General features: G+C 30.7%; 1 protein-coding gene and 2 non-coding genes across 6 annotated transcripts in view; 2 read left to right on the top strand and 1 right to left on the bottom strand.

Moving 5' to 3' along the window:
* LOC124363090 (zinc finger protein 706-like) overlaps nucleotides 1–25,471 on the bottom strand; it is a 36,200-nt gene extending 10,729 nt beyond the window's left edge. Inside the window, exons 1-3 of one of the 4 annotated variants that reach the window (XM_046818192.1) lie at nucleotides 25,252–25,471; nucleotides 11,451–11,537; nucleotides 2,272–7,663 (exon numbers count right to left, since the gene is read on the bottom strand). In XM_046818192.1, the coding sequence (XP_046674148.1) occupies nucleotides 6,438–7,616 (1,179 nt within the window). In that variant the 5' untranslated portion in view covers nucleotides 7,617–7,663; nucleotides 11,451–11,537; nucleotides 25,252–25,471 and the 3' untranslated portion in view covers nucleotides 2,272–6,437. Of the gene's footprint in view, nucleotides 1–2,271; nucleotides 7,664–11,450; nucleotides 11,538–25,251 lie in introns of those variants that run through there. The other 3 variants (XM_046818196.1, XM_046818193.1, XM_046818194.1) reach the window with 3 other exon arrangements.
* On the top strand, nucleotides 21,522–21,592 carry Trnaa-ggc. Its single transcript has one exon. It is a non-coding gene; the product is annotated as a tRNA-Ala (tRNA).
* Nucleotides 21,775–21,845, top strand: Trnaa-ggc. Its single transcript has one exon. It is a non-coding gene; the product is annotated as a tRNA-Ala (tRNA).
* Nucleotides 25,472–26,776: the final 1,305 nt, after the last annotated feature.

Here is a 26,776-nt window from a genome sequence, read left to right as displayed (position 1 = left end):
CACATTACATATACGCTCTACAGCTGACCAAAATCAGAGTTGGGATTGTGAGAGTCAAATTTTTAAGTCAGTTTTAGCTTTATTCAGTTATATTATTTTTGTACACCTGAGTAAAAGTTTATTTTGGTATGTCTCCTATGTTTTCAAGACTTTGAATTTTTTAGATGAGCCTTGTATGTACTTCTAAAACAAACTTTACATAAAAATCTGAACTAGAATTATAACTCGAACAAAAAACTTGGCACATCAATATCTACTAAAAGAAGCACAACGACAGTTTCATCCTACAATCCGTATATTATGAGATATTCTACAACTAATGGTTTGTAGAGTTCATAACCCCTTATAGGTTGTTGGATACAAAATTCAACCGGTTATAGGATTTCTTTATATGCACTTTTAACCCGCGAGAACTCGCGCTACAAGAAGTTACACAAGAACTCGCGTTGTTAGATCGAATCTAACATCCTCCAACCAACTAAGAACGGCTTTTTCATGGTCTTCATTCATTGCAATAATTGTAAAGTCATAAAAGAGCAATATACGAAATATAACTCAAAAGCAAACAGAAAAACAAGAAAAATCACTAAACTGATGGATTTAAACTGGCAGTTACGCGATCACTCACGCCGTTAGATCGCTCCTAACATTAGGCTGACGCGACCACTCGCGCTGTTAGGTTGAAACTAATAACCCACGAGGAGCGTCCACCCCACCCACCATGACGCCCCACTCCAGCAATTTCTAATGTCTAAACATGATGCAATACGCAGCACACATACCCATAGAAGCATAAATTAAGGGTTCAGTGTTGCAAGATAACAAATAAAAAAAGTGTTATATAACACAAAAATTATGTTAGATTCAATCTAATAGCGCGAGTGCTCCCGGGTTAAGTGTTCCTGAGTTAGGCACTTACTGGTGAATATTTCAACCAAATGTCATTACGTTAATAAATTATAGTAATGTGGGAGCTTTCTTAATTCTAAGAATATTTCTCAGACTGATGTGTTCAGACATCAAGGGGATTCCCAATTGCTTGTTAATAAGTTTGGTCACTCTTCCACATTAAAATCATATAAGACTAGTTTCCATTCACATTCTGCAGATGTTTAAAAACAAAAGTCAACCGTAAAGCAGCAAAACTATTTTTGTTTGTATTATTTTTAAATTATAATCGTTGAAAATTTGTGATAAATTTCCAAATAATTGTCCCAGAAATAAGATAAACTTACATTCATTTATAAATGTATGAAACACTGTTTTTACATAGTTAACTTTTTGTTTTTAGACTAATGAGAAAACTGTTTATAGACTTTTGTTAAATTTATGAGAAAACTTTTTATCAGATTGTTACTAGCACTTTATTCTTTAAAAAATTTGTTAACGACCCCACTCCACTGGTGCACCAAAACAAATAATTTTACCATCAGTTAAACAAAAAATATCTAGGCTTATATTTAAGATAAATTATTAGTATTTAAGACATATTCTTATTAAATTTACTAGTATTTCCTTACATTCTCCATATAATAGTGAGTAGGTAGGAATTTTGTTATTTCATCATGTTAGATTTATTATTCAAATCATTTGTGCTCTATGTTATAAATAGTGAATACGGTAATATAGATGTACTCATACATTTTATTACCCTGGAAATATTGGTTGATTATTCAACATGAACCATTAACATTTACTGATTAGAAACCAACCATGATCTACTAGAACTGATAATTGTAAAAATAATTCAACACTTTTAAGTAGTATTAATGTATTAATACATTTGTTGTGTTTGTGAGTAACGTTGTCTAAATGTAAATGTTAATGTTAATTGCTAATGTTAGTGATAAAGATGGCCATTGATTTTTCAACCAGTAAGCGTCAATTCTAAACACTTTGAAATAGATAACAGGATTTCGGACATTAGCCATAATTGTCCAAAATCCTATAATTCTTACAAATCGTCACCATCAAACTTTAAACAAAGAACCTAGTATCCCAATTAGGGTTACAAAAATCACAAGTATACTGATTTTACAAGCTAAATCTTTCTCAGATAAAAATTAATTTGGGTATTTAGCACTAAATAATACGCCAAATAAACAACCAAACATATTAGTGATATGAGTTTACAAATGTTTAAAATTTTAACAGCTTAATTTATTGCACACCAAACTATACGATCTTCCAATGGTTATACACATCTTCTTTCTTGTATAACAACTCCTTTTACAGATGTATACAACAAGGAAATAATATTATTCTCATAGCTTTCATCAAATGAATGGTTTTATTCACACTCACATTATACAATAGATATATCAAATGTGTTAAAATTAATAAAATCAATGTATTACAAATACTTTTATGGTCATTTATCAAGATACTTGATCAACTTTAATGATAGATATCTTCTTTCATCACAATACACTAAAATAAAATACATTAAAAAACACATGACTAGAAACAAACAATTTGTTACAATGCTTACACCGACTTTACTTAACATCTATACTAACAACAATGCACAGGAGAGTACTTTTGCCACAATTAATTACTACATAATACACGCTTAGACATTTTTACTCTCTTAAAGACAACATCTTTAGCACAGGAAGCCGTAAAACAAATACCGAAATTTCATTACTTGCTGAGACAATCTATTTACATACACAGTCCAAAGTAAAAGAGTAGTAAATAATTAATATATACAGTAACACAAAATAATACTGAAAAATGTTTCAACACTTTTAGGGTATTTGAATAGTAAGAATTTTTTTTATTTTTCTGTACAAATTTCCCCCTCTTCATATTGGAAATCAACTTTGAGAAATTTTTAAAAATTTCTAAATTTCTAAATGTCTAGAATCTGTATCAACATTTTGGACGCTGTAAGGTATCTAACTTTAAACTGCTACAATTATTCATGTGAAAACTTTACTAAATTACACACAGTGGAGAGGTATATTTATGATAAAAAATAAACTCTTTATACAAAAAAACATTGAACAACCCCTGAGCAAAAAGGGATATACCTACAATTAATGACTGTGACAAAAGAACTACTGATGGAGTGTCTTACGAATTTTCACTGTAGGAGCACAAGAAGGTCACTGATAGCAATGGTCAGTCACAAGATAAAAATATACTAGCAATTACTGACTGAGACAAAAGAATTAGTGATGGAGTGTCTTACGAGTGTTCACTGTAGGAGCACAAGTAGGCCACTGATAGCAATGGTTAGTCACAAGATAAAAATATACTAGCAATTACTGACTGAGACAAAAGAATTAGTGATGGAGTGTCTTATGAGTGTTCACTGTAGGAGCACAAGTAGGCCACTGATAGCAATGGTTAGTCACAAGATAAAAATATACTAGCAATTACTGACTGAGACAAAAGAATTAGTGATGGAGTGTTCACTGTAGGAGCACAAGTAGGCCACTGATAGCAATGGTTAGTCACAGGATAAAAATTCACTGCTTGTAATAGTTAAAATATTAATTTTAATTTTTTAATTTACTAACAAAATATTTAATTGTGAAATAAAATCACTAGCTCAAACTGCATTGTATAAAGTGGGCAATATTTGGTCATAGTTAATTAATTTTAAACACACCTCTCCACTATGCCTCTATCAGTATTTCCTAATTCCATTAAAAAATTTAAATCATCTTTGAAATGCTATGTGCAGTGTGTTAACATAATATGTCATGTACATCTAAAAGATTTGATTTTTTTTTAATTAAATAAATTTAAAGAGTACAAATAAAAACAATCTAAAAACTAATAGTCTGTTTAGTGATCAAACATTGTAAATGATATTATAAATATATAAAACTACACAGACTCGTACAAATACCGTCATGCCCTGCCCAAACAAAACAAGACCAAATACATGCACAGTTCATTAAATATACATGTAGTAACGATTATTATTGTGAAGAGCCTAGTGTTAAAAATATAAATTACTTAATAATAACAGGTAAAATCCATTACAAAACACTTAAAAAGTAATTATAATTCTATAAAAGTTGGAAAATTTGTAGGAAAATATAAAAATAATTGTAAAAAGTCTAGCATCCACAAATGTGGATTTAAACATATTTCGTATCAGACGGCAAAGACATTGATGACTGTATTTTTCAACTGTTACGATGATCTGCTTCAGTAAGCTCTGGTAGGGAGTGTTTAAAAAATAATAGCATTTCGGTACATTTTGTTTAAGTGTAAAACTGGAGATTTGAGAAAATCAAAATATTTTGCAACTAATGTATAAAAAGATTTTAAAATATGAATTCATTTACTTTTCTACATAATCAACCTTCAGGTGAATACACTTGGTCCAATCAAAAATAGAATACAAAAATTTAACACCTATGTCTTTATGAATAAATGTTCCTTATTGGTCTGTGAACCAGTTTTCTTTAGTAGCCTTTGCTGACTTCTATTCCTGTACATCTATTTTCAAGTTAATCCTTAAATCTCACAACACACTGCCACCACTTTTGTGATACACTTTTAAAAACAAAACTTTCTTGATGATATATGATCCCTTTATGTCACCACTGCAAGGGCAGGAATTTCCATCATTTCAGGATCTCACTGATAAAACATGTTTCATTGCCAGACACTAGTTTGAACATAAATATTTCCTGGACTTTTCTTAAAATAGCAAAAGCTGTCAAAGTCATACAGTGATTACGATAATGAATGAAGACGTTTCTTGATACCCACATGGCAAAGATTTTAGACATACCTAGCACCATGAACTGCATGCACTGCCATAGCAAATATTCAGTTCCATGGCAACTTCAGGAACAATTAATGAATGGAAAGGATTCAAGACACCCACATAGCAGATATTTGGGAGACATGCTTAACATCATGAACTGCATGCAACTACCATAGCACATATTGAGTTCCATGGCAACTTCAGAGACAATGAATAATCTCAATTGCACAGATTTGAGAAAAACCTAACATCATAAACTGTACGCACTGCAATAGCATATATTTAGTTCCGTGACAACTTCAGACAAAATGAACGATCTGATTCAGTAATCGTAGGATTCCCTGACCATAAGTTGTTTATCATAGAAACTCATTAGACCACTGAGTCATTATTGAAAAAGAAAGTAAATCCTCAACTTACATTTTTACTTTTCAAAACTAAATTTCACTTGTAAAATTTTACTTTTTGCAAAGGAACTTGGTTACAAATTTTATCAAATAAGATGTTATTGGATGTGCATTTTTTATTAAGTTAAAAAATGTATCATTTTAACATGCGAAGTTTGGACTAATAAGCCTTCCACTAGCAGCTAGAGACCAATAGCTTAAAGGTGACTTCCGAACCACCGAGGGCAGGCGGTTTGCACGGACAGGAATTCGTTCAGTGGTCACCTATAGAAGTACCAGCCAAGGTTGAAATTGCCCACTAGACTAAACTATTGGCAAGTCTTTCCATGAGACAAGATGAGAAATCATGCCAATAGCTGGGTTCCTCTATTGTATCTTAGTTGCAAAACTGTTTGACCTCGGTTTACAGATTTAAATGCCTGTCTTGCTTTTAACTTTACAGTCCTGACACTCACAAATGTTGGTTATCCTGAGAGAACACAATATTTTCATTTTAGAGTATATTTTCTTAACCATGAAACCTCACTCAGATGATATTTACATAGATACTTTAATACAAATTTGTCCATCAATATAAAGAGTTAAATTTAACTGGAGGCTATAGTGAGCCTTGTTTGAACAGAAAATATTCAACAACTAATATTATAAAAAAGCTAATGGAAAGTGTTTTCGGTTTGTACTTGGTACAGTTCCCGAGTATTTTATTTTTTCATTAACCTCCTGTCAAATAATTAACCCCATCACCCCATCAGAGAATCTGCCTAGGGCAAAGGAGTATAAGTATTATTTAAATACGTTTAATCATTTTTTTTAATTTGTGTAGTACTAATGACTATAAAATATAAAAATACATCTAATCATCTTGGTTTTTAATACTGTACACAATTGTCAAGGAATGTTTTTATCAATCTCATAGTTTAAAATATTTTCATGTACTTCTTGTGAGTCTTTTTGGACCAAATTGTCGCTTAAAATATCAAACTATTACAATGGATGGTCAAAAGACGTCAATAAATAGTCAATAAAAATCAATTATAAATGTTAAAAATACACTTTTTGATTGCAGTTATTTTTAAAACTCCACAATGAATAATGCTTGAACACTTAATTATTTGAGTACTAGATCAGAAAGAAACACCAATTGTTGTATAAACAATTGAACACTAAATATAGTGTCAATGATAAATTGTTACATTGTAGTAACCATAAAAAAATACAAAATTATCATTCAGTCAAATGGAATGTATACATCTTCCTTAGCTCTATAAAGCATTGTGAACCATTCATTATTTCATTCACATTATTTGTTTGATCCCATTATTATGACTGAGATCGTCCAGTTCAGGCTGTGTTTTCTTTTTTCTGGACACTCTTCGCTTTTTGGCTGCCAAGCACTGAGGACAGTACCAGCTCCCCTTCGGAGGATCCGTTATCCCAACACAAGGGTAATGGAACCACTCGTGTGGACAGGACTTGTTGTCACACGCGACCATTCCTCCGTAAGCGACTTCATTACAAATACAGTAACGTGGCTCATTGGGATCATATGAACTGTCGTTACGGCTGGACGTAGGCGATTCCGCCTGACCCTGAACCGGTGCTTGAAGACTTATCGTAGCCGAGGACTGACTACTAGAGCTGCTAGCACTCGACTTCTTCTTATTCTTCTTACTCGTGTCTTGAATGGCAGCGATCGCCGTCTGGGCAGCCCCGGCCAGTTCCTTACTTATGCCCAGTTCATGTGAGCTACTTACGGTCACTCCACTAACAATCGAGTTGATAGCTTCGTACGATGCCTTCAGGCTAGCGGTGCGTCTGCCTTGCTGCATCTGCTGTGTGGCCACAATGGCTTGTGTAGCAGCTGCCGCAATCGCCGTACCACCAGCCCCCATATGGCTGAGACTGTAGTTCACGGTGGGCGGATTGGCCGGTGCACTCATCGGCCGCACATCGGGTAACATTTTCTCTACATTTAACAATCTTTTATATTCACTAATTGAAGTGTCCCGTTTCTTTTCACTCAAAGATGCACTCGGTCTACTGACGACAACAGAATAAAGATTTTCTTTTTGACTGTTATTGCCAGCAGAAGCATCCATCTCCTCTGATCGTTTTTCTAAAATTTCAGTTATTCCCGCACGATCAGCTTCCAGTTCCATTTTGAACTTGTGACATTCTTGTTCCAACCTCCGCAGGTACAATGCGACTAGGTCATACAACTGATTGGAAAGCTGTACCTTTTCATCAGCATCCTCTAAACATTTGTAATAATCCTTTTTAATTTCATTGTATTCTGCATCTTTTTCTTGTGGATTCATTTCATTTGCGTGTGAAAAAAATATTTTAACACGCTTCTCAAGACTTTCTGTAGTATTTTGCACTTGCAAATCCATTTCTCGCATTACAGTGAACCTGTCCCTCAATTCTTGGGGCAAATGTTCAATCAGTTCTAAATAATCTTCTAAATAGAGCATGTTTCTTCTTTAAATGATTTTGTAAGTATTTAAAAGTTTCTCAGTATCTGGAACAAAAAGTATTTTGATAAAAAAAATCCTACTGGCAGACTACAGTATGTCACAAAAGAAACATATTGCATATCATGCTCAATACTTCAATTTACTCATACGTATTTATTTTCATATACTTTCAATGTTTTCATATTAAATTGAGAACTGTACATTTTAAATCAATATAATTATTCAAATGCTACTAATGAAATGTTCTTGAAGTGAGACAAATACGTGGAGGTGTCTGAACCCTTTTGAAACTAACCTCTGATTCATATCAACTATAAATTATGTGTATCTTTTTGCATAAACTACAGCACTTAAGTTAGAATTAGAAAGAAAATGAGCTTCATTATAATTTCCTTGGATTAATAAAAGACTAAATTAAAATACAAAGAGATTTACAGCAAATCGTGGAACATATATATATATAGGTCCTCATACAATGTTTTGTCGTAAATAAACATGCCTTAGTCTAAAACAAACAGTACTTTTTTTTTTTTTTTAATTAAAGCTTTAAATTTAAATACAATGAAAGTTATAAATGGATGCACGCTTGGTACATTGCACTAATTATCAACAAACAACTGATTTCCATTTGTAATTATTTCCATTCATAATTATTCCTTCTTCAAACTTCACAGTAACTGACAATAATATACATAGTAACTGTATTTTTATGTATTTTGTTTTATGAAACAAACAAGTGTTGTAATATGTTAAAGCTTTGGGATAAAAAATATGTGACTATGATAAGTGAGAAAGCTTATATAGTCCTAACTCATCAAAGTTGTCAATAATAAGATACGGTATTATGAATATACAAAAATTAAACTTAATTTATTTTCTTCCAGAGGGCTGCGAATGTGCGTTCTGTTTGAACTTAGATTTGATCATATAGTGGAGCGCCTGGGGAGTTTGACCTCGGAATACAGGAATGAATTCAGAGGTCAAATATTTGAACGTGGAATTTTTGGAATATTTGATGTGAAATTTTGTTTTTTTAAATATAAATTGGGATGTTAACCAAAAATGTTTTTGTGCATTCGATTTTCTTGGTTTATTACAAATTACTGTAAAAAATTAATATTTGATCACACAGTTTTGCTTTTTCATATACATATATGTGAAATTTCACCTAATTAGATGTACAAAATCATCTATTAAAGATAATTATGTAAATGAATGGTTGTAGGGAGCTTTAATAGATAAGATAAAACTTAGAGGGGAGTGCTCTGAACATGTGTATATACTATAACAATGAACATTCTGTGCTTTATATTTTTTTTATTTTTTATAGTAATCCTTTTATATTTTTTAACAGAAGCTGTATTCAAGATTTTTTCTATTAAACTTTTACATCTGATTTAAACTGCAGTTCATTATTGGATGATTAATTATATAATAGATAAATCGATGATTATAAACCAATTTAAATAAAAAATATAATAATAATGAATAAAATATTATTGTTTTCTATTAGTTTTCAAACAATGGATAAACCAATGACCAGCAATGGAACTGATGAGTATAGCTGTGTTATATGTACAAAACCTGGGTTCATCTTCCAATAATACTTTAAAAATTATACTTTAATAATACTTTAAATAATAATAATAATAATAATACTTTAAATAAATAATAATACTTTAAAAAAATTCAGATTTTGGTGAAATAATATAAATTAGTAGAGGAGTGACCTCTTTAAGAGATGTTTCAAGGAAACCACAGGATGGACTGTTACCTCACTTACAAACTGAATTTATGCCCATACAGGTTGTCAAAAAAAAATATTAATAAGAAATACATTGAAATGTATAACAAAGGTAAAGTGAAAGTTATTTATTTTCACCTCTGAATAAAAGTTCCGAAGCAGCATCTAAATCCATGCTAACTTCGATTGGGGGAAGAAAAATGTTTCCTTAGTGGGCAAGAAGCTGATAAGGCAAAATAAGCAAAACTGAATAAAGATCGACGAAGATATATTCCATATATCAATACTCCAACTTTAAATGAATCCATTGTGAATTTTATTGCCATAGAAAGAAATGATTATTATCGAGAAATTCATAAGAGTTTCTGGTATAACAGACTTACAGGCATTTGGAGCAAAATATCATACAGATTGTTATAGTTTGCTCAAAAATTCTATTCACCTGAGTAATGTTCAAAAGAAATTAATCTGAGAATTTAGATTGTAGATGCAACAATGGAGCAAATATACAAGTCCATAGAAGAGAATGATAAGAGTAGACAAATGTCATAACCATAGAGCATATTCGGGATGAACAAACTATTAAAAACCGACTAATAGAATGTTTCAGCGATGATATTGTTATTTCAACTATCTAATACCATTATATGTTTTTAAAATATCAACCATGATGTATTAACAGAAAATTTGTACAGTCAAAAATATAATAATAAATAAATAAGAAGAGGAATTTTATATATTGAAAGCAGCTAGCGAAATTATTAGAAGAGCATAAGAGCTCAAGTCTACAATGATGCAAATTATACGCCAAGTGATAAAATGCTTGAAGATGTTGATGAATCAATTCCAAAATCTTAGGAGTTTTTACTATCAGAAATAATATTAAAAGACAAAAAAAATAACATGGACATAATTCCTAGATATGAAAAGAAAAGTAAATCTATAGCACATGCTATAACATCAGCTGTACAACCACATTACTTTGGCTGCAATGTTTTATAGCAAATTGGGATCAATATATATATATATATATATATATATACACATTGCAGTTACCGCTCCACTCACCCCTACACATTTCACCATCTGCTCAAGGTCCCTACTGCCCTTGGTTGATACACACAGATACCTTTAATTTGCTCAGTTATTATTAGCTTTCCTTAGATATAGTTATAATTATCTTTAGTTCCTCCATATCTATCTAGGTGAAATTCCACATATAAATAAAATATACTATATGGACAAAAATTTGTTTTTTTATAATAATTTGTTTAAACAATGAAAAAATCAAATGCACAAAAAATTGTTGGTTAACATTGTAATTTATAGTTTAAAAAACAAAATCCCACGTCGATAATATAAATTCATTAACTGTAATTGTATTTTGAGGTTTTAACATTTTGACATCTCCAGGTACTCCACTGATATTTTAAAACTTGTACAAACAGGTGAAAAAGACTACAATGAGTAAAAGTGATATTATGTTTTATGTTGTAACTTCTGTAAAAATTTAACAAGAGGGCTAAAGTTGTAACAATAAATGCGAATACAAAAAAATCATTATATATGCATATATACAGGAGAGAGAAAGAGAGAGAATTCATAAAAAGTATTATTTTTTCAGATAATTTATGGATTTCAAAAGTGTTAGCTTATAATAAAAAAAAGAGAAAATACTATTTTAATACATGTTTGTATTAAGAATGTCATGAAAACTTTTGAACATACATTTAAAAGATTTTATAGACACATATTTCTGTAAAACAAAAATTAATACCATAATTATTAACATTAGTTGTACAAATATAAACAAAACTATGTAAAATGCTTTAAATTGGTAAAAACAGTTTCTTTATGTCTAAATTTAGACCTGTCTCAAAAAAGTAAAGTTGTATTGCATGCATAAAAAATGTATTACTTAGAAATTTTAGAAACTTTTTCATGAAATCCCAAACTATTACATAAATTAAAATAGTATTTAACTGCCATAAAACAGGTACAAATTATTACATTAATCACACAATGAACAATGTAAACATTGAATACACTTTTACAAACATCTAAAAATAGTACTTATTCAAACTTACTTGAATGTCAGTTAATCGTATACAGTTATTTGTTTTCTGAAGCTAACAGTCCTCACTTTTTGTTCAGTACTTTTTACTGAGAACAACCTAAAATACACAATTGTTAAGTTTCACTATGGATAACCAATATATTGAACATTAATTTGATTACAGCGATAGATAAATTGGTATAAAAGAAATGTTACTCTAATGATAAAAGTAGACGGAAAGGTATCAAAGCTTATTGATGTAATGATAGTTGAGATTATATACAGTCATTAAAAGTAGTTAAGATCAATGGCTCTTGTCATTAGATCAGTAGATATCTTCACTTGATGAAGCACATCGAAGACATTTGAAACCACACAATATAAATGAAATAGCACACAGACAGAAATCGTGCAACATTTACACATTTCTCAGTACACACGTAATGACAGGAGTGTCATCGCGATGTAAGGGCTCTCGAGGAGGAAACTAAATGTAAATGTTACGGCCATCTCTTTGTTTCTTTAACTGTTTGTAACTATTAACTTTAAATATTTTTTGACGTCTCCCCCATATAATGCTCATTTATATAACAAATTCCCCAACATAACAGAGTATTTTAATTCCCTTCAAATGTATGTAACACTTACAAAGAAGTTAAAAAAATTGTATACTGTAGTTTATACTAACTCTGAAACTTGTCTAAACAAGAAAACAAGGAAATAAGATTGTTCTTGACATTTGGAATCATTCAGTGATACAAAAAATATCAGGGAAAGTAAACAATATCATCTGCCCCCACTCCCCATCTTCCTCCCGCCACCACTCTCCATCCTCCTCCTGCCCCCACTCCCCATTCTCCTCCTGCTCCCACTCCACATCCTCCTCCTATCATCAGTCATTATATCGTCCATGTTTTTATTTTTTTAATGTTTGAGGTTGCGATGACGGAAAACAAACTTTAAGGAATCTCTTTCAGTGGAATAAAGACAAGCTATTATCAGTTGTTGAAGATAACCGAAAGAAAAAATAGACATTGCTCGGAATATAAAATTGCTCCTTACATGTTATTAATAATCATTGAGAATAAAGAGAAGAACAGAGGTAAGGCTGTACTACCTACACTTTAAAAAGTGTGGACAAAGTCAAATTAAAATAAAGGTTAAGCTCAGAAGTATGTGCTACATAGACATTCTCATGCAGCTCTGAGAATTCCTTACTAGCCAATATTGGTCCTGCTTTTAAGCGCACAAATATCATTTTTAAGAATTCCGTGATATGAATTTGCTATATCAAGACCCCACTAAATGTGATTTCAATCAACTCCGAGATACTAGAGTGAAGACATCTACTTCACTGGAGATGATAAAAGGAGAACCACAGTCTCAACTACTGTCATAAAACTGTTTACAGCTCAACGTAATTTAAGCTATCATTATCAATGTATTATCAATGATACACCCGATAATAGAGAAACATTTCACAACAGACAAGTAATAATGAGAAATTACAAATGTGATCAGTACATTAATACAATGTAATTTGTAAGTTACAGTTGTAAAGGAAAGTTTAATATATATTTTAGACAATTTTGCTAAATACAAATAGTATTATAACTATTTAAAACAACATACAACACACATCATATATATTTTTCATTTTTAACTATTATACATACATCTCAACTCTTGTTGTCACCATGGCTTAAACAAATTACTCAGAATTAAGTAAATTTCACTTTCAAGACGGGTCAATCCATTTGAAATCACCCAATAAAAATAAAATTTGTTGCTAAACATTTTTAATTTGCCTAATTTTTTTATTATGAGTTCCCTTTGGGTAGACAATCACAAAACACTATTTGAAAAAATTTTACAAGCCATAGTTTTTTCCTGGCGGCCATTTTTAAAATGGCGGTTTTGCAGATTTTAGTAAAATACGCTGTTTGCGAAAAGTTTAATTGCCAAGCTATTTTTAAAGATATCAGAATAATCCAAAAACCAGTGTGTTCAGCATAAAATGAACTTCAATTTGGCATTATAATAATGTTTCTTTTGTGCAAGAAAGTCAGTCAAACTTGTTCTGTGAAATCTCAGAAGAAAATCATCAATTGTTACTTTTTAAGACCATAAAAGTTTAAGAAGGAAAAGAGACTCACTACTAATATTTTATTTCTTCGTTGAAAACTAATATAACTAACTACTGAAAAAGTTTTAGCCCTGAGAATGCTCTCCTTTTTTTCTAGAGCTTTTCAAAAATAACCGAAAGCCTAATAATGTCAATTTCCTAGGGTTAATAACTAAAAAGAGACTGAATGAAAATAAATGAAAATTTTACAGAATGTTCTTTATACAAATAGAAATATCTCATAAAAAAATTATGACTGAGACTTAGCTACATTTAGAGATATACAGCATTGTATTTCAGTTAAAAGCGCTACCCTTTTTCTCGCTTGTGCGGTACCAAGTTAGCAAACAAGGGCTTGTTTAAATCATTATGTTAACAATAAACTTATATTTAATGCTCAAAACATTATATTCCTTATTTAAACCTACTTAGGATTTACAATAAAAATTATTTAAAACCAGAAAAATAATTATTCTGATATCTTTAAAAATAGCTTGGCAATTAAACTTTTCGCAAACAGCGTATTTTACTAAAATCTGCAAAACCGCCATTTTAAAAATGGCCGCCAGGAAAAAACTATGGCTTGTAAAATTTTTTCAAATAGTGTTTTGTGATTGTCTACCCATAGGGAACTCATAATAAAAAAATTAGGCAAATTAAAAATGTTGAGCAACATGACCTGGGTGATTTGAAATGGATTGACCCAGACAAATTTGTTTCTAATTTGGTAATTCTGTTAAATAGTGGATTTTTCATATAATAATTCATTTAACAAAACTTGGAAAAATGCTCTCAATTTTATAGATTTCTAAATATTTTAATATCATCATGAGACCTTTTTACATGGGTTTTGTATATATATTGAAATAAATCAGCATATTTCAAATTACACTCATAGTAGCAATTAAAGGCAATTTTAAACAACAATGAACATGAACCACAGATCCTAAAAAGCACCCCCAGTTCACAGCTTGTGAAAATGATAACCGTCCCATAAAAACTCAAATAAATTGAAACTTCGTACAAGAACTTGTTTTATAAATATCTCGGCTGTTTGTAAGGTAGTTGGTAAGCCAATTTGTTCCCAATATAGCGGCCATTAAATTACTTTCTTCAATTCACAAATAAGTTATTCTCATAGTGTTTATGAGTGAAAATAACATTTGCTTTACTTTTTGTTATAAACCAGTTTTTTAATCTTTAACGGTTTTTACGACACAAGTTAAGTTCAACTCCATTTTACCTTCCACTTAGTATAGCGTCTGAAGACTAATACACTAAAAAATTTTAGTGTATTTATTTGTATGGAAAAATTTGTTCTGGAAAAAGTTTGGCTACATCATTACATTCAGAATTTCTTCCTCAACAAGAACATTTCCTTCAAACATTACTCAATTGCTTATGATTATAACTCAATTGTCCAGAGACATTCATAGCAAACACGGTTAACAGCATTTCTGTGATGCCAAACAACTAGTTTTGACTACTTGCTAGTATTTTGTTACTTTATTTTATTATAGACTTGTGAATATTATTGTCAAGTGACGTCAAACTGTTCGTGAAATTTTCCATCAAGTGGTATACAATAGTAAAAGTTTAAAAAAATAATAATCATATTGAAATTGTCTACTCATTTTTTAACGTGAAAATGTTAAGTTTTTGTGGATATGCAAAATAAATTTTAATATTTTTTTCTTAAGCTGAAAAAACCTAAATTGAAATACAGAATAGATCCAACTGCATATAAATGTTCCCTACAATGTGCAGAAAAAGAAAAAAAATATATAATAGTATATTCTTTACTTCAATAAGAAACATTCTACAAAGGTTTGAATGGTGATGTGCACATCTATCAGAATAGGGTCTGACGTTAACAGGAATAAGGAATTTCAACAGCCAGATCCGGAGTTAATTGACCTGTATTTGACAGGTATTGAAAATTAATTTAGTGTTGTTTTTAATATTACTCATAGAATCCTTTACTATTAATGTAATGTAATTTAATTGTGTTTTATTTTAAATAATTTCATTATTAAATTGTTTGTGAAAATTTTAAAAGATGATGTCATTTTTATATACTATTTGAAATTTAATATTTCAGGCTATCAATTTACTTCACAATAAAATACCTGGAAAGTAAATGTTAAATTTCTGATAAAAAATCAAATGCTTGATCCACACACACTCTTTATGAAGAATGAAACAACAGCTTTTAATACCTAGACATATTCTTTGTGCAATAACTTTTTCATATGTTTGTAATACATGTTGGGGCAGTTGTAGACAAACCAGTAAGAAAACGGTTTTTACTAGCAAAACATAAATATTTTCCAAAATTCATTGCTTAATACATTGTTTACTTCATTTTTGATTACATGAGTGGATTTAACACGTTCACTACGGCATGAGCCACCGTAACTCATATGTGAGAAAACTCTTTACTGTAATAATTATAAAAAATATAATTCTTGTCACTTTAACCCCAAATTTAATCTGTTAAAAATAAAAAATATATGTTCCACAAAATAGAGTAAGTTTGGTGAAATTCTGTAGGAATCTAAACTAACGTCTACTACAAGTCACTAATGACTCATACCACAGTAAACATGTTAAAATTTTCACTAAAAATTCATATCTAGCCTACTGTCATAGTTCTCTACAATAATAATAATCTGTTAAATATTCACCAAAATTTATTAACCCTCTCCTGACCTTGAATCTCTAAAGCCTGGCATTTTAATATAATGTTGTATGCCTAATAATTTTTATAAAATATTACATAAAATAAATTTTATTAAAATTCACACTTATGCATAACACATATCAGTACTGTTTGGATGCAATTTTTAAACACATAAAAATGGAAATAAGCGTTCTCTCACTGCAGAGTGGCCAGAGAGGGTTGATATAACAAATGAAACATTAAATCTTATCCATCTTAACTGTAAATGACATACTTAGCAATAGTAATGGTAAACATATACAAGGCATATTCAGAAAGTAAGTGTACTTCACCGCCAAAGGAATTGTTTATCAACAAGTTCGCTTCACTGCTGTGCAGCCTGATTCCTCCTCTTCGCAATGAGACCAGTTCAAGATCTGTATATTGAGAACTATCAACGTGACAATTCGATTCATGAAAAATGTCAATCCAATCTCCAACCAAGTGCAAAATACTTTATCTCGTTTGGAAGGGAAAAACTCCATTTGAGGATTAAATGAGGTATAAACTACATATGGTGATAAAGCTATGAATCGTACAAGTGGTGTCACGAGTTTAATTACGGTCGTACGTCTGTGCATGATGATCAGAGGAGCAGACGACCTACAATTGTGACTGACAAAATTCTGGAAAAAATTTACAATTCACTACCAGAGGGAACTGCCCGATATGGGCCTGCACGCGACCACAGAGCGAATACCACACAATAAGGAAGATCTGCATGAGGCCAAGGCACGGGATCAAGCATAGAATCACGAAGGCGTGGACATGGGAATGACAATCCGCCACGTCACAACCGCGCGTGAGAACGCACGTCACAACCGCGGCTCGACTCAATTACATGATACATCCTGAACAATTCCACACATTCTCCTCACCTAACCCTTCAGATTACTATCTCTTTACGTGAGGGTGCACATAGGAGGATTAAGGTTTTCAACCGACGAGGAGGTGAAGGGGAAAGTAGAGAAGTGGACACTGGGTTTGGGGGAGGAACCTAATTCCAAGGAACACAAAAAAAAGTAATACCCCGGTTCACCACCTGCATTAAGAGAAATGGTGACTATGTCAAAAAATAGCTTACATATGTACTAATGTAATTAGGTAATTCTTTTGTTCACATAAGATATTTGTAACCTGCAACATTCAATACACTTACTTTCTGGATATACCTTGTACCATACGATAAGGATGTGACAACACTTTATATTAGTTTTTTTAATAGAAGAAACAGAAAATGTATGGAAGAATTATATTCTGCATCTGCACAGTGACTCATGTAACATTTTCAGCTTAAATTTTCCTAACAGTTTAGATGAAAAGTTTTAAATTAATATTTTGTAGTTTTAAATTACAACGTGGCTACATTGCACCTTAGATGGCTAACAAATACGTGTAGACCTCATATCCTTTCCTGCAACCATTTAACCATTAGTGTACTCTGTATTCTTGTGACCCTACACTACAAGTGCCTATGTTACTATAGTGGCACAGTGGTTTAAGTATACTGGCATTATTTTTTTGACTAACTATTTGTACAAAATGCTATAAATTAAATTCAACATATATTGAAACATATAGAAGGGGGTAAGAGCATTTGCATATTTATTGTTTATTACAAAAATTACATTATAATTACAAATTAATACATATGTTGATATATTATGATATATACGTTTCTTGACTTGCAATCAGTAGTCCCTTTAATTGGATATGTTTTATTAGTTAGATAACTGCTAAAATTTGCTATATGACAAGATTTTGCACGTACCACAAACAAAGTGGTTTTGATAGGGTTTACAACCGTTAAATTCTTTTCCATGATTTTTGTTTTTTAACAAATTGGTTTGGACAAACACATTTTTAAGATGTTAGTCTTTTAAATATTACTCTAGTTAGTTTTGAAAAAATATCTTTGGTTTCTGTTGATGATTGTAGAATATGAAAAACAGTTTTGATTATAAGGGTTTCTTTAGTTAAGTCCAGTGTAGAATTTGGTAATAAATTTTGGTTCATTTAGAGGAACATTTTTGTTATCATTAGTATTTATCTATATATTAATTGGAATTAATTTATATTATTACATTTTGTGAAGGAGTTAGCTAATTTGTTCATATAATTTGTGAAAGCAGACTCTTTGCTACAAAGATTTTCTACTTGAATGGCCTAACGTTGGAATGCTAGTATAGTTTAGGTATTGCATGTTGCTATCTTTACATGAATTTTGGTTTTAAGAAAACCTTCTAAAAACTCATTAACATCTAGGGGGGTGATAATTTTACAGAAACACTTACATGTAAAATTTTGTGTAAAAATCTGATAAGGCAATTTAGAAAGTCTTTGAGAAGGTTTTTACCTAAACATTGTTGTTACTAAACATGTGTGTCCTAATTACTACTGTTCAAATAGCAGGATAAAAACATTTGAAAGATATTATAATAATGAGAGTCTTTAGAACAGATAATTTAATTCTGTCAATCCTATTATAATTACATTATATAATACATTTTATTAGTCCTGTGTATTAGAAAATATCTCCAGATAATATGAAATTTGATAATAAAAGATCACCGTATTTTAAAACTATAACTTAAATGACATTATGTTTTCATAATTCTCTATTGTACCTAAGGATTGTCACAATATGTGTACCAAACACAAGAAAAATAAAACATTTTTAGAAACATGTTCCTCTTGATTTTATGCTTGTTATGATGTCCTGAATCGATTTCTGAAATACTGGTTACCTATTATGGGGCACTTTATATTGTATACTGGACAAATATTATAGCCAATCCCAATAATATGTACATAAGAGAATTTATAAAGATGTGCATATCCTTTAAATCAATAAACACCACATAATCAAGTCTACTGATTGATTGTATTACCATTCATATTGCCATGTATAAATCATCTATAGACAATGTACTTTTAGGGCAAAAAAGCTATTGACAATAAATAAAAATTTCTTTTGACATTTGACTATCAAAGATTGTAATAAAATTGTCAAACCATAGATACTGATAAATATAGCTTACTTACTTAGACACCTTTTAAAAAGTTTTAAAAATACAAATTAAACCATAAATAATCAGTATGAATTAAACAGATTGAAACTCCTACTCGCCTATTTTCACGATTCAAGATGTTTTATTGTCATTAAACAATAAACAATACTAATTGTCAAAGTCAATAATTATTCACAGTAACATAATTGATGAAAATAAAATCTAAACTTAAATTAAGTTTTCTTAAAATACTGCACATAACACAAAATGAGTACGATAAAACCTAAACAAACACAATAAACAATTAAACTTTAAATGATATATTTAAAACTAAACTAATAAAATCTTGGTGTACTATACAGGCTAAAATAGTAATGTATGGAATGAAACACATTATTTTTTAATGTGTTACTTATTATTACTACCTTAAATCTATTCAAATTAACAATCCAAGCCTCCTCCTTTTTTTTGTTTTCTCCAATCAAAAATATACTCATTCCAATAAATTATTGTTTCTCACATGTAAAGTGATCAGATTTTAATATCTCTTTTTGCCATATAAAATCTTTGCGGGCAGAGCCATATTTTCCCAAAGTGTGATGCCGTACACAATGTGAGAATTTAAAATAACATAGTAGACTGAGTTCAACATGGGTAGATTAACACGAGATCTTAATTTTCTCACTAAACAAGTTACTCTAGAGTGTTTATTATACTAACTATTAATACATCTTAATGTACAATGTAAATTTATACCTAGGAATTTAACAGGTTTACTGTTTTGAACAATTTCACTATTCAAAGAAAAAGTATTTCTTCCGTTTTGATATTAATTACCTACCATTAATTAATGTGAACTAAACTTTTCTAGAGCTTCTTTGATTGAATTATTTTGTTGTAAAAATAGAATATCTAACACTACATTATGGTGAAACAGCATTATGTCATCTGCATATAGTAGGCTTACAGTTTGGCAAGGCATGTTGTATGAGAAATCATCGACGGAAATTATAAATAATAATTTCCTTCCCAATTTCTTTACGTCCCAATACTGATCCTCGCAAGACTCCTATCTAAGAAATTTAAAAATCTGATTTTTCTCTTTTTACTACAACCACATTTTCCCCTTCTCTTAAATAATATGAAATTAAAACTAGCTCATTATGCTTGATGCCCTCTGTTGTTACTATTAGTAATCTATGTGAAATACATTTAATTGTTTTTGCAAGATTACGTAAAACATAGCAGATGATGTTAATTTATTTTTTAAATTATTCAATACCTAGTCTACAATTTCTTTAAAGGTTTTGACTGGGTTGAGACCTTTAAAAAAAATCCATGCTGTTCTTTACAAATTAATTCATTTTCATAGAAAAAATTAATTTAAGTGATTCTTAATCTAACATTTTCAATACAGTAAAAGAAGTGGCTTAACTATAAAATCAATTATTTCCCTAACAATTCTATTTGAAAATGTAAAAGTATATTTCTGCTGTACACCTAATATATGGGTATATTTTTAAATGTCATCTTATATCATTCTCCTCCATCTAATTATATTATTATTTCCTCTGTGACTTAGCAAATATTAATTAAATAACAGGGGCTCTGCAAAAAAAAATTGTATGTTTTGATATAAAAACATGTTTTTCAACATTAAATACCAAATATTTAGCTGAATGTTTTGCAACATATCAGGTTTATTTCACACTAACATTTTTAAAATAAAAGAAATATTGTCTTTTAAAATTATTTTCTAAAGAGTGAATGGTAACTTCCAATATAAACATTAAATTGTCTATATATAGTTTTAGAATTATAAACCATATTGATCCATAAAAACTTGGATTGAAACAAAGATTTTTAAACTTTCTGGCACTCTCTGCATTTTTTCACTAATGCTTCAACAAGTAACAGTAGTCAGCTGTCATATTCATATTCCAACTTCCTTGGTACCTCTTTTCATTATCCTTAATATCCTGTTGAAATCTTTCTTCATGTTCTTCACTTAAACCACCAAGATTTTTGGAATAGAAATCAATGTCTAAATGAAGGAAATGCATTACCTTTTGTGATTCAATGTTTATTAAAATTAAATAAGGCTATTGCCATTTACACAAATTTAATGTAAATAAAAGTCATTTGACAGGTGTTTGGTCTTCCGATCATATGTTAGTTTGGTTATTTAAACGCATACGTGACAGATACGGCCAAATACAATATAATTGAATCGTAAAAAGTGAGGGCTCTGTGGTGTAATGGTAGCACATTCACCCGGCAAGTGAGAGATCCGGGTTCGAGTCCCGGCGGAGCTAGTACCTTTTGTGATTCAATGTTTATTAAAATTAAATAAGGCTATTGCCATTTACACAAATTTAATGTAAATAAAAGTCATTTGACAGGTGTTTGGTCTTCCGATCATATGTTAGTTTGGTTATTTAAACGCATACGTGACAGATACGGCCAAATACAATATAATTGAATCGTAAAAAGTGAGGGCTCTGTGGTGTAATGGTAGCACATTCACCCGGCAAGTGAGAGATCCGGGTTCGAGTCCCGGCGGAGCTAGTACCTTTTGTGATTCAATGTTTATTAAAATTAAATAAGGCTATTGCCATTTACACAAATTTAATGTATATATATATATATATATATATATATATATATATATATACTCATATTGTACTCCAGTTTCATGAAACTGTTTTAAATTTTCTTTACTGTCTGTCTGTATTCAGGATTCCTGTGATTTCCCATTGTTCCCTACATCTTCCTTGATAGATATTCAAGCATTCATCTATTTAGAAGTCATTGTTTTCTTAAAATCAATGTCCTCCATCAGTTTTCTAATTTGTGATTCTATGTAAAATGCCTTCTTTAACTTTCGCTTGATATTCTTGAGAACTTGTCAGTACGCTATGGTATTAAAACAGTATTATACTTTTGAAAGATATTTGGTGAATTACTTAATTAAACTTACTTTAATGTGCAGAGGGGGGAGTAGTACTGTACATTCTCCCTTTGTACAAGCATCAATTGTCAATATTCTTGGACTGACTTGTAAATTAGTGTTTACAATCTTGGCTTTCACTGATGAAACAGCAAATGGTGCTCTCATCAGTGATGCCAACTGTTAATTAGTTATGATGAAAACAACCTCTCGTATTGGCCCATAACAATGAAAACCATGTAAAGTGTGACAATAACCATGACAGCCTGTATGGAAACTGTACGTGATAGGAGAAAACAGACACTAGATTTGGATTTGGAAGTAAAAATACATCAAAAACCATATAAAAGCATCATAACAAATTGGCCTTTGTTTAACATCTTTTCTCCTGTAAAAATACCAAACAAGGTAGTCTGCCAAATTAGACATTGTCACTTTTTTCAGTAATTTTAACTGATCTTCACAATGATTCTATCGTTTGAGTGTTGAAGCTAATATAAAAGAATCAACAAAAACTTTATTATGATACACCGTAAAATAGTTACATCGCAGATGTACACTCAGTTGATATCAAAGGCATTTTGCAGTCTATTTTATTTTTATGGTACATTTCTCATCTTTAACATCCCCTGCACATTTTGAATTTTGTTGTGTAGCTATATAAATATTAATTTCAATAACTCCCAAAACTCACTATCAAATATCACTGTGTATTAATTTTACTCTCCTTATCTTATCAATCACAACAAAAATGCTATCTCTACCTGCAGTTCTTATCCTTAAAATAGTTAGTCGATCAAACAGAAAGAAACCAACTTTACAACAACAAAAAAACAAAGCTTCTTGACTTGTTTTCTGTGATCCCGAACCTATTTCCCAAAATAATCATAATTGATCATGTTTATTCTACAATAAAAAAGATAGTAAAAATTATTCTAGACCAAACTGTTTTCTTGGAAAACATATTTAATTCCTTGATATTATCCAGAGGCCATTATTTTTGGAAGAGTTTTTCCGAGGACCAAAAAAACTACATTATTAGAAAGAACAGACTTTAATTACTTTGTTAAAATTACATGGCAACATGATGATTGGTTTTTGTTTTCTACTATCCAAAAGGAAGCAATGTTGGCGAGAAGGAGGTTACTCTGTCCCTATGTACTACTTGTTATTACAGGATATAAGTAGTTATAATAAATTATGTTACTAGTAGTACCAAAGTTAAAGAAAACCTTTACCATGTAACGTCTGTACCAAAGTGAATAACTTTTTAATTTAATTATATGTAGGCTAGTTCTTAGTCTTGACAAACAAACAAGACATAAGCGTGTATTACTTCATATATATTATATACTACTGTATAATTTCTATAAAATTTCGTAAAATAAATTCGTTATAAACCTATAGCAATTTATATACATTTTTTCAGATTTATGTATTTTTGATCACGAAAACCACGCTTCCTGTTCTACTTTCAGTTTTTGCAGTAAAACTAATTTAGGTACTTTGGGATTATACCGACCACACATGTATGAAGAACACAAAAATATAAATTTGTAGAATCAAACATGACAGAACGAAAAAACAACTCTTTAATTACAAACTTACAACGATTATAAATTGTTAATGTCGCTGTTATCTTATCTTTCTCAAGAATCCCAATTACGGCAGGCCGCGCGGCATCACACGATTATTTAAGTTTTTTGCACGGTACATAATTGCCTTTCCATTACAATAAAATGTATATTTCTGATCAGCCCCTCTAGAATTTGATATTTTACTGATAGGTACTATCTTGAGGGATGTTTTTCTTTCGTTGACATCAGCGCGGGGTAGCCCCGAAGGTGCTGACGAAGCCCGCGCTGATGGCCGGAGGCACTCGCATTTTGGGTGGCGGAGTGTGATCAAGAATAAAAACAAGTTTTTTAAGTTTTTTTCAATAAAGAGTTTAGTTTTTGTTTTTGTGAAGCAAAATGTTAAATAACGATTCATGTCTGGGTGTGGTCGGTACAATCCCAAAGTACCCTAATTTATTTACCAAAAGACTCCTCATACAAAACTATACACTTTCCCCCTTTTTTAACATGTAAATAACAAAAACAATTCCCCACTCAAATTAACAAATTCTAATGAAAATGTTTACCCTAGTTACTTATTATCAATGTATTATACTGTTCATTGTGAGTAAAATGATACCAAATACTGTTAGGTTTGCAGTAAAAAAATAATTATTTACTGTATTTAGAAAAATAGTTTGCAAGACTAGGAAAAACGGCTTGGTGTTTAAGAAAATTACTAAGGGCAGTTAGAGGGTTAAGATAAAAATGTTCGCAAAAGTAAATTTTGCTATTTTATAGTTTTAGAGTTTAAACTAACAATTATATATTTTTGTTTAGGCTAGGCCTACACGTAAAATTGTTGCTAAAATAAAAATAGATTGCTGGTATTTTAGTTAAATGTGACAGGGTAGTAAACATTGTTAGTAAACAAACAAACCTTAAAAATTAAAGTGGTCTATAGTAAAATATAAAAAAGATACACAGTAACCACTGCAAACATGCTTTAAAGGGGGCTGGCAATTCTACTGCAAAATGGCATAGATGAAAAGAGTTAAATAGCATATTTATATTTTTCACAAATAGCCTAGGCTATTTAAAAAACTTGCACTAACCAAAATAACAGCTCAGCATATTAGGAAAATTGACCAGCAGTTTTTTTTTTAAAGTAACCTTAAGCCTAGGTTACTTGCACCAAACATAGCCTAGGTCCAAAGAATTAATTTTGTTTTTTTGGGTCACTAGGTTTAATCTTTCAATGGTCGTTATTCCACAAACCAAAGTAACCTGCACAAGCTGTAAATTAATTTATGTAATAATATATTTTTATAATTCATATTCGTATGCATAAATCTTACAACACATGTTCAAACCTAGTTTCACTCTGCCATGTTTTCCATAAAAGTCAACACAAACCCTTACAATTATGACCCTATGAATAATTTTTCATAGAAATAAACCAACTTACCTAACAAGGTTTGATGTAAACAGTAACTTTATCCGATTGAGAAATAAAGGAACAATAAATTGGAAATTTTAATACGTAACACAATTTTACAACCTGCACAAGTGAAATGCTCGTATTGCTTGCTTTTCTCTCCTCGTTGACACTCCACCTCAACCACCACCAACCGACGAGTAAACACCGTCCACTAGTTACCACGGTCACGGACCAATTCACAATCCATAATCCCTACCACCAGTCCACAAGGTGTACGCTTACAACCCATTATGATCAAACGATAGATCCATCCACTTCCTACACAATTTAAGCCGATAGCCTATTATTCCTCATTTCTTAATATTCCCTCATTACAACTTTGTTCAAGTGAGCTTTATTCAAGGGGGTATTTAATTACTATATATATCTCCTAAATTATTAAACCTCAAATTATTATGCTCTTTATAACGTTTATTTTTTATAAGCTGTTGGTTTAATTTGTTATGATACAGTGATATTCAAAATTATAGATATACACGTTTATAAAGACCGGAATTACACTAATGTATGACAAAGTGATACATAGACTTAAAATGCATGTTATTGAATTTGCTCAAACACATGAAACTTCGCGATATAACAAGACAATGGAAACCTCTCTCACGTGTATCTGGTTTGGGAAAAACACCCTACTAGATGCAAATGTTTTAAGGGAAATTTTTTTAGGGAGTTGCAGGCAAACACTTTATTCCGCTTCATCTAAACGCTAAGGATTTATCTACTAATCCATATGATACAACCGTTTCTTCCACTAACTCTTTAGGCCCGGTAGCTAGTAGGCCTATTTTAGGACCAGTTAATCCTTGTATTTCACGCCGTAAAGGAGGCAGGCCAAATAACCAAATATAATATCATGGTTTTACTTCACTTGATTAAATCATTGAACAATCTTTCTAAAAATTTGAACAAATTTTACTCAGACCATCACAACAAATAGGTATGAGCCTTCTAACAGCAGTATTTTCCCAATTAATGTAGAGTGGACTTGTTTTCATAATAGCCTTGTGGAATGCTAACGTTCTTCTAAACAATAAAAAAGAAATTCGACTCTTTCTTAATCTATATAATTTGATGTACTTTTGATACCGGAAACCCATTAAAAGACAGTAACTTCTTTAAAAATCTAATCTTTATACTTTATTGCAGTCGTTATCAGGTCAATAATATTTCTCATGGTGGAAGCGTAATTCTTATAAAAACGCTATCAAATATGATGAACTACTCTGTCTACAATACAATTGTTTACAATCTGTCAGTATTATGCTGGAGAGTTCAAATTGCCCTTGTACATTATCAGCAGTACATTGCCCTCCAATATTTGATTAGCACACTAACAATCTCAATATTTCTTCGGTAATCTGGGGAACAATTTTACAACAGGAGTAAATTACAACTACAAACCTCAATAGTGGGATTCCCGAGTAACAACGTCAATAGGACAACTTCTTAAAAGGTCAATGCAAATAACTAGACCTACCAATCCACAGATGAA

The sequence above is a fragment of the Homalodisca vitripennis genome, chromosome 5 (genome assembly GCF_021130785.1).
Source record: "Homalodisca vitripennis isolate AUS2020 chromosome 5, UT_GWSS_2.1, whole genome shotgun sequence".
Classification (NCBI taxonomy): Eukaryota; Metazoa; Arthropoda; class Insecta; order Hemiptera; family Cicadellidae; genus Homalodisca; species Homalodisca vitripennis.
The sequence above is the reverse complement of the archived record's forward strand: the minus strand, read 5'-3'. Positions and strand labels throughout refer to the sequence as shown.